At 54.5% G+C, this 17392-nt stretch overlaps 1 protein-coding gene across 1 annotated transcript in view; it reads right to left on the bottom strand.

Moving 5' to 3' along the window:
- MYO18B (myosin XVIIIB) overlaps window positions 1-15181 on the bottom strand; it is a 232537-nt gene extending 217356 nt beyond the window's left edge. The window contains exons 1-7 of the mRNA XM_032395173.1: window positions 15134-15181; window positions 13223-13381; window positions 7917-9194; window positions 7282-7348; window positions 6390-6502; window positions 4902-5078; window positions 373-571 (exon numbers count right to left, since the gene is read on the bottom strand). Of these exons, the coding sequence (XP_032251064.1) occupies window positions 373-571; window positions 4902-5078; window positions 6390-6502; window positions 7282-7348; window positions 7917-9194; window positions 13223-13381; window positions 15134-15181 (2041 nt within the window). The remainder of the gene's footprint in view (window positions 1-372; window positions 572-4901; window positions 5079-6389; window positions 6503-7281; window positions 7349-7916; window positions 9195-13222; window positions 13382-15133) is intronic.
- Between the last annotated feature and the right edge of the window lie 2211 nt (window positions 15182-17392).

The raw sequence follows: 17392 nt of genomic DNA, 5'->3' as shown, positions 1-17392 counted from the left end.
ACAGTTGAGCAGGTTGTGCACTGTACAAGGACACCTTTTCCAAGGGGCACGTCATTTACATCATACAATCATAGGTTTGTATATTTATTAGGATGATTTCCCAGCACATGGCAGGCAAGCTTTTGGTTCTAACAATGTCAGTGTATGATGATTGTTCCGCAGATAGCTGTGAATGTCTTGAGGAAGGAGTACCTTTTTCTAATTTGCACAGGGGTGTCCAATAGACCACAGGTGGCCCTCCCCAGAAGCAAACATGGTGCTCAGTGAATGCTAGCTGAATGGACATAAGGAGGAGCAACCCAGGGCCCCCTCCAACTCTCCCCACCCTCCCCTACAACCCACCCAACACATGTTATCTGGAGACCACTGTACCTGAGACCCTGCCATCCACACTGCCCGCCACTGCCACCAGGTGCTCCAGGACCTGCTCGCAGCAGGTGGTCTTCCCAGCACCACTGCGGCCCAGGGCCACGATGCTCTGGTCTCTCCGTTGGCTCAGTAGTGCCCAGTATGCCCGCTGTGCCAGGGAGCCAAGGTGGGCTGGCAGGCCATCCCGGCGGCCCCTGGGCACCTGCAGGAAGATATCCTACACATCAGTCTTCCCACCCCAGCCAGTGCCCAGGGAGCACTCCAAGACAGTGCCCCAACCCAGCCTCGAACCCAGATCCATATCCCTGCCTGTCATCCTACCCCAGCCTTGTCAGAGGAGTCTTGAATTTTACTGGCAAAAGCCCAGCCTTGGGGTCTAGTCTTGCCCCTGACCCGCTGTGAGTCCTTCAGCAGCCTTTGAGCCTACTCCGAGTCTGGGTCTCCTCTCTAGCTCCCCGGAGGCTCGTGTTAGCTCATTATTGGCTAGTACTTGCCCAGAATGAGGCAGCTGGATAAAAATGGCAAGATTGATTACTGATGTCTGCCACGGAAACAGAATGAGGCGTGGGGTAGCTGGTGGTATGTATGCCATGTATTTGTCATAACAGTTTTAGGTAATACCTGAGGTCCTCCACTCCATTCAGCCATCCATTCGGCCATTCATTTACTCTTCATTAAAAAATATATATATATGGAGTGTCGACTATGTGGCAGGCACTGTTCCAGGCACTGGGGGGGCACAGCGCTACGCAAAATGGGTAAAGAAAATCTATATACCTATTAAAATGCCTTTAAAAAAAAAGCTTAAAAATTTTTTTAACACCCACTACCAAGTTCTGGTGAAGATACAGAGTGACTGGAAGTCTCATACGATGCCTGTAGGAAGGTTAAAATGATACAGTCACTCTGGGAAAGAGTGAGATGTACGCTCATCATCCAACCAAAATGAAATTCGGCACCCCTCAATGGCACCAGTTTTATTGGATATATATTTGAAGTCACTGGAAACTAGAAACAACCCAAGTGCCTTTGAACGAGGGAATGAAGGTAAGCTGCCATCGAGGTTTGACGACTGAAAGTCCCCTGTCCCGGAAAACCCCTCCATCCTGGGGAAACTGGGACAACTGGTCGCCCGGTGAGCGGATAGGCCAGGGCACGCACAGTACAAGAACCACGGGCCACATGGCTGAACGTGAAATGCATCGTGGGAAGTAGAAGAAGCCAATTCAAAGGTGATGGGCTGCACCATTCCAATTATATGACTTTTCAGAAAAGGCCCAACTCTAGGGACCAAAACAAAAAAACAAAAAACAACCCAGATCAGTGGCAGCCAAGGGCAGGACATGGGAGTGGACGGGGACGATACAGGGTCCAGAGAACTAGGAACTGTCCTGTAATTGGTGGCAGAGTTGGTCACACAACCATCTGCATGTGTTGGAAACTTCCAGGACTATAGGCTGGAAAGGCTGAATTGAACCGTATGTAAATTATACCTTAATAAATCTGACTTAAAACAAAACAGCCCTGCCCTGTGGAGCTTGCTTTCTGCTGGGAAGAGACAGATGATAAACAAAACAAAGAATTAAACTAGATCTCATGGGAGACATTTTATAGCCATGAGCCTGAATGAGATCACCAAGGAAGTGGGCGTTTAAGGAGGAGGAGACAAGAGGTGTGGGGACAGGCACAGGGCACCTGGCCTTGGGGAGGTCAGGGAGACCAGCGGGTGAAGGAGGCTGAGGAGGAGGGCCGGTGGGACAGAAGGAAAACCAGGACAGGGCAGTCCTGGGGCTCGGGAAGGGAGCGTCTGCAGGAAGAGGGGGGGCTTGGCCATGCCAAATGCTGCTGGGGGCCAAGTAAGGGGAAACCAGAGACTTGAGCATCTGGCAATGGGTTTGGGCAGCAGGGAAACCACTGGTGACCTTGACAGAAGTCTGCTTAGCGTGGCCTTTGGGTGGAAAGCAAGAGGCCGATGGGAGGCAGAGTGGTCAGTGGAAAGGCACCAAAATGGGCAGGGCAGCGGGCCTGGCTGGAGGAGGTCATCCGAAGCCTGGCCTAACATGTAGGCGACCCCGGGGCCCAGGGAGACCCCATCTGCCCTCTCCACTGCCTTAGCAGGACCAGGGGCACAAACGCCAGTATGGCAGCTCTTCCCCTCGCCTGGACCTTTGGGCCCCAATCCTGTGCTGGCCTTCCCTGCCCAAGACACCCAAACGCAAAAATGAGTCCCTGTCCTGACACAAAACCCAGGGCTCAACAGGATCCCCAAAGCTGGCAAAGGTGGGACACGCCCCCACACTGGCTGGACATGGCCTTCGGGCATGCAGCAGGCAGAGGGCCCTGGGGTCTGAGCCCCGAAGCCACCTCGCATTCGGGGAACGCTGAAGTTCAAGGGACAGGCTATCCCACCTGTCAGCCCCCTTGGGGGCGGGAGGGGCGCTGGAAGGGCAAAGGGAGGATCCTCCCAATCCAGGCCCCCGTGTACACACACAGGTGCACGCATGCTCACGTGCCTTGCATGGTGCTCACGGGCACACGCACCCAACAATGGTAGAGGCCACCGTTACACGGAGCTGAACCCGTCCACACTGCGCACATTCACACCCATGCTCACACCCACGCACCCCTGCACCCCCAGGCACACACTCAGCTCCCAGCCGCCCCCAGTGAGAAAGGCCCCCCCAGCCCCACCCCAGGCTCCACCAAGCCCATCTGCAAGGTGGCCCCAGGCCCAGGCTCACCGCAGGTCTGTGCTCCCACCTGGTGGCCATTTGAGGAACCAAACGTGACTCAGCCAAAGTATAGAAGGGGGTTTCGGGTTCGGGTTTGGGAAGCTGGACCATTGAGGGGGGCCCGCTCCCATCCCAGGGTTACAGGATTCTGGGGCATCACCTAACTCAAACTCCTCCTTACGGAGCATTGTTCCCATGCCTACACTTTTAGGCTTCTTGGCCCAGGCTCTGCAAAGGATGCTTCAGTCCAGAATGGTCAGCAAGAATCTGGCTCACTGTAGGGGCCTGTACGAAATCTCCCAGGGGCTTCTAAGGAGCAAGCGGAACCACACAGCTTCTTGGAAGGCTCGGAGGCCTGGGGCTGTACTAGCAGGAGCACAGGCCTCACAGCAAGGGAGGTGAGAATGCACAGGTGCACAGACAACAGGGCTGGGCGGGGGCGGGGCTGGGGAGCACCTGACAGGGTGGGGTGGTGTGTACTAGAGAAGAGGAGTCTTGGAGGGAGGTTCAGAGCCAGTGGCCCTTTTTTTTAATGGACTTTAGCATCATTTGGGAGCTATGGATAGATTTGTCCCATGGTACACCAGGGGGCAAGATGCAACTTTTCATCCCCAATTAACAGATGAGAACAACGAGGCCAAAGAGAGGTCGTGATCTTTCCAAGTCACCCCGGGGTGGGGGGCATTAGCGGCTGTGCTAGAGGCTTGCGCCTTCCCCAACTGTGAAGTCCTCATCACAGCGCCCAGGTAAGACCTCCAGCAGGTGTCCTGCCTGCACTTCATCCCGTTTCCACCTACCCTCCACCCAGCAGCCGAGGGGAGTCTTTGATAACCTGCGGTATCTCATGTCTCTGCTGAAGACCCCCAGAAGCTGGCATCACACTCAGGGCAAAAGCCGGAATCCTTATGACTTCGGGTAAGACCTGCTGTGACCCAGTCCCCGCTGGTCCCGGCCTCCCCACTGTCTCCCCCACACTCAGCCGCTCTACCCACTGTTGTCTTTGCTAGTCTAGCCTGTCTTCCCCCTCGAGAATGGAAGCCCTACAAGGGCAGGCTTCTCTGTCTTCTTCCCTGCTCTTTTCCCCCACGCCCGGCATCAGAGACCCTCCCTCAGTATCTCAATCAGCCTGTGGGACCAGGAGGGCATCGGGCTCAGGTGGCTCGGGTGTGGCTGCGGGCATCGCCACAAGGGGGCGCTGAGAACCTGCCTTTGCTGAGACTGTCTTGCCAAAACCCGGCCATTTCTACACTTTGCAGGATAAAAAAAAAAACCAAGTAAAAGCAGAATCGAGGCTTCTGGTTCCTGATTTATGTGGGTGTCTGGGACTCTTGAATGTGCAGCGTGGAGTCCGGAGCACAGAAAGGCTGGCGGCCTGGGTCTTACCCCTTGCGGAACTTGAGGGCCGACCCCGCAGGTTGCATCTGCCACAGGCAGCTGGTGAAGGTCCTGTCTTTGCAGGTGTGCGTGAGCATTAGCTGAGACACTAGGTAGGTGCTTGAAGCAGTGCCTGGCACGGAGCTGATATTTGTTCGATATTTTCTGTCATTATTACAGTCTCTAACGCCCCCGTTGTTTCCAGCCGTGACCCATCGTTCCCCTCTACGGAGGGGGGCGCAGGCGGTCCTCGATGCCCATGATGCCCACAATGCCCCGGATCTTCTATCTGGCAGGATGCTACTCACAGACGGGTTTGCAGGGGGCTTCTGGCTGCCCTGCTCTCCCCTGAGATGCAGAGGGGACCCCACCCCACCCTGCCCGTCAGGCACCTGTCCCTGGCCCTGTCCCCATGACCCCGCTCACCTTGCCTGCGGAGGGCGCTGGGGGCCCTGGGGGCTGGAGGACGATCAGGTCTGGCCCCTTGAAGGTGTGGGGCAGCTGTGCCCGGAAGCGGCGTAGAAGCGTGTTCAGGACACTTGATTCGTTGACACTGACCAGGGAGGCCAGGTCCTCAGCCTGGTCCAGCTCAGGGGGGTTAGTCTGTGAAGCATCACACAAAGTGTCCTCGGGCCTCCATACCACCACCCCCGGCCCTACATGCGCGCGCACACACACGCGCACGCACACACACAGAGCCCCCGTGACCCCGTCCCTGGAGAGCTGTTTGCCGCAGACCAGGACAGAACGCGAAGACTCTGGAGAGAGAGAGACAGAACCCTACAAATGAAATAAGGACACCCCTGCTCCTTTGCCCTTCGTACATCCTGAGAGCCACCTGTCTCTTCCCGCTGGTCCTCCCTCCTGCACTCACTGCCCTGGGAGGGGAGATGCTCCGGAGAGACACAGCAAGATTCGGAGAGGTTCCTGTGTCTCAGACACCACAGGAAGGGTGGTGGCCCAGAGTGAGCAAGTGCCCATGCCTGTTGCCCCCTCTCTGGGTCTTACCAGGGAGCCCTGCCGGTGTTCCATGGCACTCGAGAATGAAGGCCAGTGGCCAAACAGCCCTGTTTCTCTGATAGCCCATCATGCATTGATCCCTTGGAAATATGCCCAAACTCTTCCAGAAGCAAGGGGTGATTGCAGCTTCTCCTTGGGGCATCCATTCTAAAAGGCTTCCTGCTATTCTTTCCAGCTTCAAAGAGTTTTCTGGACCTGATGCTATGCGGTTTGGGTCAAGCTCAGGCTCCTCATGGGTCAGCTTTTTTTTTAAGGACAGGGGCTCATTACAAACTCTGAACACCAGCAGGAGTAGAGGGCCTGGGGCAGGCAGAAGGTAGAGAAGGAGGAATGATGAATGAGACCCACAAGGAGCTCCTGGAAGAAACACCTTGATTAGTATGCTGTGAGAGGTGGAAAAGGATCAGGACAGGACCATTTTTCCCATCATTAGACTCTAAATCTCAAAAAGATTCATGTGTGCTACAAAAATTATGCAAAACACAATTGGGCTTATCAACCAAAAGAAAAGTTAATACCCCAAGTAATCGGCCATTGAAACCTAAGCTATAGCTAATGGCAAGCTGCAAATTTGGCTCTGAGTTCCCTGGCAGCCAGGGTGAAAAGGGAAACATGCTCTGTAGCATGATTTGCAATGTCCATAAAATGAAAAGCCAGCACTTCCTTGGATCAAGCAGAACTCCCAGTTCTGACACACGTCTGTTCATGTGTCCTACGAAGAGAACACTGGGATAGAGCAAAGCCCCCTGACAATATACCACCAGCAGAACAATGAGATCAGTGATGGTCTTCCTTACAACTCCCTCCAGTATGTGCAGTCAGGTACAAGGACCTCTCTTGCAGGGGTGGGGAAAGAAGGTGCGGAGCAGGTGGGGAGGGGGACAGAGGGCTCACCCTATGAACATGCTCCTCATCCACCTCGGTGATGGTTTTGTCAGCATCGATGCAAAGTCGTACCCTTCCTGCCGGCAGGTCAGCTGTCCCCTCATCTGGCTTCAGCACAGTTGCTGGTGACAGCCCAGAGAGAGAGAGAGAGACAAAGAGAAAAGACAGGCTCTAAGCTGAGCAGCCAGACCAGGGAGCTTAAAGAGGGATCCTGGTTCAGGTCAGAAAGGGGCAGCACTGTCTCCCCTTGGGGGTCTACTCGCATGGAGGGTTCTGAATTGTGACCCCAAAATCTTTGAGGACAGGAGCTGGGTCTGACTCACCTTGGGCTTTAATCATCAGGCCCAGTGCCAGGCACAGGGCAGGCACCCTGATGTTTGGGTGCACTGACCCGTCTCATATCTAGACCTGGGATGGCAGATAATGCTACACCAGCTGCCACTTCCCATTCCAGGGTCCGTGGCAGACATCACTAATCAATCACTCTTCCCAGCTGCGTTCTGATGGGGACTCATAATTGCTTCTCAGTAGAGGGTGGTCCCAACTAACTGACAGAAGTGGACTCGTGAGATGAAATCTATTTGCCCATTTGCACTACGCTTCATTTTCTTGAAGAACACTCGAGCCCACCAATGCTCCGTGCATTCATGAACTTCGTTAGTTACCAAGGCGTAATTGCCTTTGGAAACAGTCCCCAGTAGACCAGCTGCCATGGGTCAAATGATTCTCAACTCTTCCCAGTCCAAAAGCCACAGACTCCCACCCTAGACTCAGCTGCTCCTTGCCCCTCACCTTCCCCCTGCCGCAAACTGTGATCTGGCAAATACGACTAGCAGTGGAGGGGGCGCGAGAGGAAAATACTTAGACCCTCCCCTACTTAGGTGCTAACACCCTTAATTACCAAGAGTGAATCCATCCTTCTGAACCAGCCAGACTTTCTCTGCCTCGTACCATCTGTCCTCAGGAGCCTGAGAGCAAAGATCACATAAATCAGACCAAGAGGACCCAGCCCCACCCCAGCCCCACCCCCACCCCACCCTGAGTCAGCTGCAAACCCTTTACATGGGAGCTTCTCACAGTGTGATCCGGGACCACTGAAATCAGAATTTCCCCAAGGGAGAGCAAGGAGGGGGTGCTTATTTACATGCAGATGCCTTGGCCCCACCCCTGACCTTTTGAATGAAGGCTCCAAGGTGGGGCCCGGGAATCTGCATTTTGAGCAATCTAGTTATGCAAGTTTGAGAACTAGCACGTGACAGGGTGAGTAAGCTGAACCATGAGAGGACATCTCCCATTATTGGGACCTCCCTCATGCTGTGGAGAATCTTAACCCGGGACAGGGGCAGTGGGGGCCTCCAGACCCCAGCATATCGAGGAGGAAGTGCTATGCCCTCTTCTCGAGCTGGCCATCCCTCTCCGATTCCCTGTCCATCTCCTATCCTGCCTTATTCACCCCCAGGGGCAAGTCTGTCCCATCCCTCCCTCTCTGGAGGGTCCCTCTTGCCCTATCCCACTCCCGGGGCTGCAGCCCCTCACCTGATCCGAGTCTTTGCTCTTTCCTCCTTTGCTCCCCTCTGGCAGGGCTGGCCCCTCTTCACTCTCCTTCCGAGTCTGAGACCTTTCTGCCTGGCCCTCCAGAGCAGGTGGTCTGCGTCCTTCCAGCTCCGTCTCCGGGGCCTCGGCTCCATCATCTGCTTCTGCACAGGGCTCCCCAGCTTTCTGCCCTCTGCTGTCTGGCCAGCCCTCCTTCCCAGCAGCTGCTGGGGTCTCCCTGCGTGCACCCACCTCCTCAGGGCCTTTACAGCCCTTCTCTGTCTTTCCCCCAGCTTTACCTGCCTCCACGGACTCACCCTGAGGTTGCCCTTCCTTGCCTACCTTAGCCTGGGGCTCACCTGCCTTCCCAGGCACACTCTGAAGCTCCCCTGCTTTCTCTACCTGTCCGGGAACTTCTCCCACCTTCCCGGGCTTCCCCTGCCCTTTGCTCACCTTCTCCGCCTTGATCTGCGGGTCCTCTGACTTCTCTGCCTTACTTGGGAGCATCCCTTCTTTGTCCTTCTTACTCTGGGGACCGTCCCACTTGCTCCTTCTGCCCAGGGAGCCTCCCCACTTTCTCACTTGGATTTGGGCCCCAGCCCACTTCCCTTCACCTGCATCCTTGGAGAGATTCCCCTTCGCCGTCGTGTTTGGGGGGTCCCCTTCCCCCTTCTCTGCTGTCTCCTGCCACCCCCCTTCACCTGGCCCCTCTCTACCCTGGAGCCCACCCCCTTGCAGCCCTTTGGTCTGGGGGGCCCTGCCCCCTTTCCCCCCTGCACCTTCTTTTGTCGGTAGCACCATTCCTGGGTCCGCAACACCCTCAGTCTGCATCTTCTCAGCCTTTGGGGCTGTGTCCTTAGTGCCGGCCTGAGGGCCACGAGCAGTCCCTGGAGTCCCCCCCTTTTTTTCCCCTCCAGGGTCTGTGGCTGGGGGTGGGGTTTTGCAGGCAGGGGCATCATGGGGCTGGGTCCTCTGCTCCGGCTTGGCTGAGTCTGGGTCCAGCTTGGCTACCATCAGCAACACGTCACCCCGTCTCACACCTCTCTTGAAGGGCAGGGGTTTTTTGGCTGGTGTCCCACTGGGGCCTGATTCCTGGGGCTTCTCACCATTGATGCTGGTCATCAGCACGGGGTCTGTGGGGCCGGCCCCCTCGCTCTCCTTGCCTGGAATGTTTGAGTTCTGCGGAGAGCTTGACTGGTTGCCTTGGCAAATTTGCTGATTTCCAGATTTGGTGTCACTGTTGGACTTGCTCTTGGGTAGGCTAGTGGAAATTTCTGGGGTCTAGGAGAGAGGCCACAACCACACTTAGCTGCTTGCTGACCAGCCGGCTTTGCCATTCGGTCACTCACTCACTCACTCACTCATTCCTTTGTCCACCCAGCCATTCATCCATCCAAAGACCTTCAAGCACTGATACCTGACAGGCACTGGGCCAGGCGGCGAGCCAAGCCCCAACACCCTGGACCTTGGCCTGGCGTCTCAAGACCAAGTGACAAGAGTGGAAGGAGAGTAGACTTTGGAGCCCAACAGACCCAAATTCAGCTCCTCACTCTGCCATTGGTTAGCTGTGTGGCTTTAGGTAAATTACTTCCCCTCTCTGAGCCTGTTTCCTTATCAATAAAATGAGGATCATCATGGCCCACCTCAAAGGGCGAGCATTATGATTCATGACAATATAGGAAACTGAGCCCAGCACAGAGTAGGTCCTCCCGCCCCGATTAGAGAAAGAACCCCAGGGGGCAGGTCTGCCCTGATGCCTGGCTTCACCCCCTGCCTGAGTCTGGGTTCTGCAATCAGGGACCATACTGACCCTGGCCTCCCACACACCTGGACCTGGGGGTCTGGGGTTCTCACCCTCCTCTTGCACCCAAAGCCCCAGGACCATGTTGGTTCCACCCTGCATGGCTTCACCCCTGTGTCTCCCTTCCCAAGCCTGGCTCCACACTCACCTGGGCTGTTGTCATAGTCTGGACTGCTGTCCCTTTGATTTGCTGCCAACTATTTTAAACCCGCTCAAAAGATTTTGGCAGCAGCCCCTAGCCTACGGGAAAATGATTCCATACCATCCTCTGCCATCCAAAGCCCTCAACAAGGAGTCACCACCCTCCATTTGGTCTTATTGTCCCTGCTTGTCCCCATGCCTGAGCCACATGGGGGCATCTCCTACCACACCTGGCAGTTCTCTGCTTCCGCGCTTCTGTTCCCGTTAGCTTGCTGCCTGGAATGCTCCTTCTGCCTTCACCAGCCCATGCTCCACTCATCTTTCCACACCCAGCTCAAATGCCATCCCCTCCGCAAATCTCCGCCTGCAGACCTCAGTCAGAACCTGTCTCACGCACCCCGGAGGCCCCGGGGCACCGTCCACAGCGATGATCACAGTCTGCGCCCCATTCGAGCTTCGATATGTGTTTCTGTCCCGTTTCAGGTGGTGGATGCCTCAAGGACACGGTCTCTATCTACAGCTTTGTAATGATGATGATGATGATGATAGTCATAATAGCCACCACACACAGATCCCTTTTGCAAAGGGCCCTACATCGCCATCATATCCTACTTAACCCCAGTAAGGACCCAGTGAGGTAGGTTCTGAATGGCCCCCCCACCGTTCTACAGATAAAGAAGGGAACACAAGGATATCAGGTGGCCCAAGAGACAAAGTCAGAATGTACAGTCAGGCAGGTGTCTGTGGCACTAAACTCAGTGCCCTTAACTGATGCATATTAACAGCCTTACTTGTCCCTAGGACTCACCAGGATCTCCTAGGAGCTTTACAAAAATACTGATGCTCTGGTCCCAGTCCCAGAGAGTCGGATGGAGTTGATCTGGGTTGTGGCGCCCTCACCAGGTGCTTCCCCTGTGTAGCCAGGACTCAGAACCCCAGCTCCAGGGCCCACGGCTTAGTGGCTCAGTCTGACCAGGAGCCAAGCAGGACCTAGCCTTGGAAAGGGGCTTGGCTGCACTTGGCAAACATCACCACTGTCTGTACCATTTTTGAAAAGTGAGTCAGTGCCTTATTTTTAACCAAACCACCATAGCAGAGACAGTAACATGGATCTGAGCCAAACAAGATAACCCAACTCTACCCTCCCTCCCTCCCACCCATGGACTCTCCTCCTTTGGATTTTCTTAGTCACCAAAGCCCCAGTCCGCTCTGTGGCCTTCTCGGTAGACGGGGGAGGAGTTACCTCTAGAATCACTGAGGCCAAGAGGCAACTCCCACACGTCCATTTTACAGATGAGCACACCAAGGCCTGGACCACACAGAGTGATGGGGCCTGGAACCCAGCTCTCCTGACATTCGATATGGGCCCCTTTCTGCCCCAGGGTTGTCCCAGCCTCTCCCTGTCTCACCGGCTGCCTGGCCTTCGGAAAACCAAGTCACCTCTCTGAGCCTCGTTTTAACTCCCTGCAAACTGGTGACAGAGTCTAATGGCTCCTTGCAAGGATTACACGAGGACCTTGTGCTGGGTTAAGGAGAGAATCCAGTTATTTACCGATTGGGACAAGAAAATTAAATTGGCAAGAACCAGCCAGGGCTCACTGCCTCGCAGAAACATGTCCCGAGGCTGCCGTGCTCCCGCCCCAGGAACATCTTGGCCCATGGTCCAGACACCTGTTGTGGTCTGAGGCCTGTCCATCCTGTGGCTTGGCTTTGAGTCTCTGCCTAGGCCCTGGGGTGACAGTTTGTCCCCATCCTGTGCTCAGCTCTGCTTCTTAACTTGTGCCCCGTGACACTGACGTGGTCTGCAGCCTTGTGGAACACTTTCCTGCCCAGGCCTCTGTGGCCACATCAGCCACCTTGCTCCCCAGACTGGCCCTTCCCGAGGCAGCTCACCAGAGCAGAGAACACACAGACACTTGCCCTGCCTCAGCCTCTATCTGGCCTCATTGACCTTGAGCAAGTTGCTTTGACCTCTCTAAACCTCAGTCTCTGCCTCTGAGAAGTGGGTATAATCCCATCTACCCCATGGCTGCAGAGGAGCTCAAGGGAGCCTGTGAGCAGCAAAGTGGACCTCGTCTAGTAATAAACAGCACACGCTCACATAGCATCATGACCTAACCACAGCCTCTGGAGGTTGACTTTGGCCCCCACTTACGCCCGGCTCCGGCAGGGGTAGGGACACAGTCCATTCTCCCCGTAATCCTCCCCCAGAAGACTTGGCCGGGATGTTTCTATAATTGCTGCCATTATGCAGTGAAACCATTGTAACTGGACAGGGGCGGGCCCGCGGGGGACCGGACAGGCAAACAACAGCTGAAGGGCGGTGGGAGGCAGAGCCTGGCTGCTCACCAGGCCCAAGCCAACTCCAGGCCCCAGGGGCCACCAGATCACTCAGCCCAATCACTGCAGTATTTGCTCCACCACAAGGGGGCGCTGGAGAGACACAAGGAGGTGCCCTGTCTATCTAAAAGTGCTAACACCCAAGCCCACCTGCCTGGTGTCCAGCCTCATCATCTTGCCCGGGGTTCCCTGGCTAAGGACCTGGAGGAAAGGACGGAGGCAGCACTGGCCACCATCAGGGATAAATTTGCAAGTCCTTAAAGCACAGGGGGTGTATCTTGTCCAAGGACTTCAATCCCACGGCACTATTCAGAATAATTAGGGGATTTAGTGGACACCGACCCATCAAAAATGATGCCAACTGGAGCCGGGTATTGAGGTCCCTACTTGTGCCAAGCATTAACCCTTTAATTATTGGCATGTGGCCATTCTGAGGGACTCAGGGGAGGGGCAGCTGGAGGGCGCTGGGGGGGCCTGGGGTCACACCTGTTTGCCCCCTGGTATGGAGAGGTTTTGATATTTTAACAACCAATACACCTATCACCAACAACTGAACATAACCAGTCACTCAATATCTTTTCCATGTAAAGTAAGCCAACTCCACGTCCTTAGCTAACATCTAGGTTCCTCTTTCTGCAAAAGTAGGGGTAAAAAGATCCCCATAATTGCACATGAGCTGATGTCCTTCATTCATTCATTAAACAAACATTTGCTGAGCACTCACTCTGGGCCAAGTTCTACAGGAGGCACTCCAAATATTTAACTATGCCAACCACAATTAAGGCAGACACGGAGGGTGCTGTGGGAGTCGGAGGACGGAAGGCAATGGCAGAGCTTTTCAGACATGTACTATTTGGGCTGGGTTTTGAAGGAGGCATAGGAGTTTGGTAGATCAGCTGAAGAAACGACATTCCTCCAAGCCAGGAGAGCAGGAGAAAAGGCAAGATGGTGAGTGACTCAGGGGGTCCATAGGACAGGACGGTAGGTGTTGACTGGCACCCAGTCCCCTTCCTGGAGGGCCACTTACCTCTTGTTCTGGAGAGGCGAGCACTGCCTCTTTCTTCAGCCTTGCTTCCTTGGACTCTTTCTCAGTCTCCCGGACCAGTTGCTTAATGAAGCCCCCTGGGATGACAGAGAAAAGGGGAGGGGGCGAAGACGGTGGAGGGCTCTTGTCCTCCTCCCGAATCTGTTTTTGCGGAAGCAAAGAAAGAGAAAGCTCAGTGAGTGAACCAGTGGGAGCAAGCGGACCTTTGAAAAGTTTGCAGTGGAGCCTGGGAGGAGGCTGAGGAGGACATACATGACCAAGCGCATGTATGAGAGGCCGCGGCGAAGCAGATGAGGTTGGGCGGGGCTCTGGGACACCTTGAGGCAGCACATGGAAATGGAATGCCTGAGCCGCAGAGGCCGACCTGTCAACGTGATTTCTGCCTAGAACGAATTTCCTCATAATGTGAGTTTGGCCCATCGGTTCCCTTCCTTGGCATGGAACAGACTCTGGGAGGACCTGGTCTGTAAGGAGCTTTTCCAAAAGGGGATGGACCCCAGGGAACCATGCACATTCTCTGCCTCAGCTTGCAGTTAAAATAACAGATTAGTCAGTTACTCACCTATGGCATGCCAAGAACATGGGAGGGTAAGGAATGGTTTATATAAAAGTCCAACCCTCTGGCAACAGCCTACTCCGCTGACCCAGGCCTGTGGCTTCTTGATGGTCCTTAAACAAGGATCCGGGCAGCCAGGGGCTCCCCACACTGGATCCTAAGGCTGGCAGGATGGAATCTGGCATTTTACACTAGAAGCATGGCCTCAACCCAAGCTGGCTGGAGTTGGCATGTAGCTGAGACTCCTGCTTGGACCACAACAACCTAGGGATTGAGGCAATGGGACCTGCTCTTGCCAATGGGCTGTATCTTTAACCAGCATCACTGTGACCACCCATGAGGGGGAAAAAATAAATCTGCAGGGCTTTTACGGCAGAGCCACACACTGGTTAAAATAAGCTCCTTATCAAGGTCCTCATGTGTGGCTGGCAAAGACTTGATCTCTGCAGCCCAGCTGATAGAAGGGGAATCCAAAGGAGATAGGAGAGACCAGGAGACAAAGCAGAGGCCAGGGGTTAAGGCCGGTTAATGCAGACCTCTATCCAGGGAGAGAGAAGCAGGGAGCATGCGAGGCTGGGCTCCCGTGGACCCCACGCCTCTCCCTCTCGATGGGGACTGAAAGCCATGTCATAAGACAGAGTGAAGCTGAAGGCCCACTCAGCAGGTGTCAGCCTCTTCTTCCTGCAGCATTATTCACAACGCTACACCCAGATCAGCCTGGGAGAACAAAGGCAACCAGGAGGGAGCCAGAGAGAACTTCTCAACCACCCACCCCTCAGCCTCCCGTGCATCAAACCACACATGAGGGTGGGATGTGCGGTGGAGACAGGAGGCATCAGAGAAAGAGACGGCCCTTTGTGGTATCTTGTGAGAAAATACAAAAGGGGAAAAGAATAACTGGGAAGAAGGGCCCGTTTCCAGTTCTCCATGGTGACAGAAGGCAGGAGCCACGGAAACACATCCTCAAGGCAGAAGTCTGGCAGCCAACAGCTCTGTCTCTGCCCCACCGCCCACACAAGCCCAATGCTCATGGGAGTGGCCATGACGATACGGACAGGACAGCTGGTCTACCCTCATTCCCCCACCGCCTACTGAGGAACCGGAAGAGACCCGGCAGTCATGGGAGGAGCTCAAGGGGATCATGAACTGGGTTGGAGAGGCTGTGGCTAGCCAGAGCTGGCTGAGAGGGCATGGAGGGGGTGCCTGGACACGTCACAGGGAGGCGCTGGATGCCAGACTCCTCGCCTGAAGCGGGAGGGGACAGCCTGGGCCACCCATGCTCTGACTTGTCCTCTGACTTGGCGGTCGGTCCCAGGGCTGTAGCCTGAGCCCTGAACGTTACTTTCCTTCTGCTCCCACAGGGCGAGGCGTGATGAGATGGCCATGCTGAGGCGGTATCAGGGCTGAGACGGGATGACACAGAGCTCTCTGCTGGACAGCACGAAATGTGGCTTTATGGATGCACACAGCACACGAGACGGACAGATGGAGACATGGGTGGGGCGGGGGAGAGAAGAGAGATACAGGTTAGCTCTTGGACACAGCCCTCCTCCCACCCACCCCCCACCAGCGCCACAGATCAAGGTCACACGGCTAGGCGCAGCCCACGGGGAGGACCCCAGTCAGCATGGAGGCCGCTGGTGGCCGGGTGGACAGTGCCCCTAAATCCTTTTCCCTTTGACCCCACACTTTGACTTGTCATTGAGATATAACATATGTCAGAAAATACAGAAGTATACGGCTCAGCGGCTCTCACCCAAAGACCGTATCTATTTAACCAGCACCCTGATGAAGAATAAAAAACATCGCTTTATTTATAAGATCAGGCCAATCTAATCTATGGTGTTGAAGGTCGGAGGAGCTGTTAGCTTTGGGCTGGAAAGGGGCACAAGGGAACCTCCTGGGGTGATGGAAATGTTCTATATCTTGATCTGGGAGAGGGCCCCACAAGTGCATCACATGTAAAAGTTCACCCGGCTGTACAATTAATTCACTGGATGGCAATCACAGCTCAATTCAAAAATAAACAAAACGGGCACCTGGCTGGCTCAGTTGGTTAAGTGTCCGACCCTTGGTTTCGGCTCAGGTCATGATCTCACGGGTCGCGAGATCGAGCCCTGCGTTGTGCTTAGCGGGGAGTCTGCTTGAGATTCTCTCTCTCCCTCTCCCTCTGCCCCTCCCTCCCCACCCCACCCCCACTCCTGCTCGAACACACTCTCTTTCTAAAAATAATTTTAAAAATAAACAAAACATTCCAGCCCCCCGACCCTCCCTCACACCCCCTTCTTAAGTTACTGTCCCCCAGAGGACAACCGCTGTCCTGACTTTGATACCACAGAATAGTGTGGTTTTCTTTTATGAGGGGGCAGTTGACACCACAATTTGACACCACGCATTAGGAAAAGACAGGAACCAAAACTATTCATTGGCCCAGTGCTTTGGGGGGGGAAACGATTTAGCAGGTTTAGCATCATCCTGAGAGTCTTTTTTTTAATAAAGGGGGCTCATTTAGGGCGCCTGGGTGGCTCAGTCGTTAAGCGTCTGCCTTCAGCTCAGGTCATGATCCCAGGGTCCTGGGATCGAGCCCCACATCGGGCTCCCTGCTCGGCAGGGAGCCTGCTTCTCCCTCTCCCATTCCCCCTGCTTGTGTTCCTGCTCTCGCTATCTCTCTCTCTGTCAAATAAATAAATAAAATCTTTAAAAAAAAGGGGGGGGCTCATTTATTGTCACTGTTCCCAACGTAAAAAAAAAATTTAGAAAAGAGTCCCCCAACTCAACCTCCCCCAACATCCCCAGCATCAGATTGAAAGTCTTGACAAACGTTCATAACTTTTGCCCTAGAAAGGCCTCTTCTGGAAAACAAGTTTGAGGAAGTGATCCTAAAACAGAAACTTTTATCACTGGGTCCCTTATAGCACCCAAACCAGAGACACAACCCCAGTGTGTGGTAACTAGACAAGGTCAAATCAATCCCAGCCCACCTAACTTGAGGGAACACTATGAATCCATCAAGAACGGTATTTAGGAAACATTCTGAAACAGCTCCACGGAGCTATCATTTCCAAGGCCAGCCGTAAGATCCGCCCATTTGTAAGCATACAGCGTGACATCCCTAGATGAGTTTACAGAGTTTTGCAACCAAGACCACAATCCCATCACCCCAAGAAGACCCTTCCAGACCATTTGCAGCCCCTAGCTGTTCCCTCCCTCAGCGCCGGGCCACCACTAAATCTCTGTCTATTGCTATCGATTGCTTTTTCTGGACGTTGGCTATAAATGGGATCCAACATCTGCGATCTTTTGTGTCTGGCTTCTCCCACTTTGCAGACCGTGTTTGAGGCTCATCCGCATGGCTGTGTACGGGAGCACTTGATTCCTCTCTGTTGCTAACTGACGTGCCATCGCACGCATAGCCCGTGTCTTGTTTATGGGGGTCCCGATGAGAAGCGCTGCCCTGAACGGTCCCATAAATCTTTGTGGGCCATATGCTTCCATTTCTCTTAGGTGGATCCCCGGGCGTGGCACTGCTAAGCCGTGGGGTCACGTCGTGTTTGACTTTTTAAGAAACCACCAGGCTGTTTTCCCAAGCGGCTGCA

The sequence above is a fragment of the Phoca vitulina genome, unplaced genomic scaffold, assembly GCF_004348235.1.
Source record: "Phoca vitulina isolate PV1807 unplaced genomic scaffold, GSC_HSeal_1.0 scaffold82, whole genome shotgun sequence".
In the NCBI taxonomy this organism is placed as follows: Eukaryota; Metazoa; Chordata; class Mammalia; order Carnivora; family Phocidae; genus Phoca; species Phoca vitulina.
Note: the sequence above shows the minus strand (reverse complement) of the source record. Positions and strands in the feature narration are given on the sequence as shown.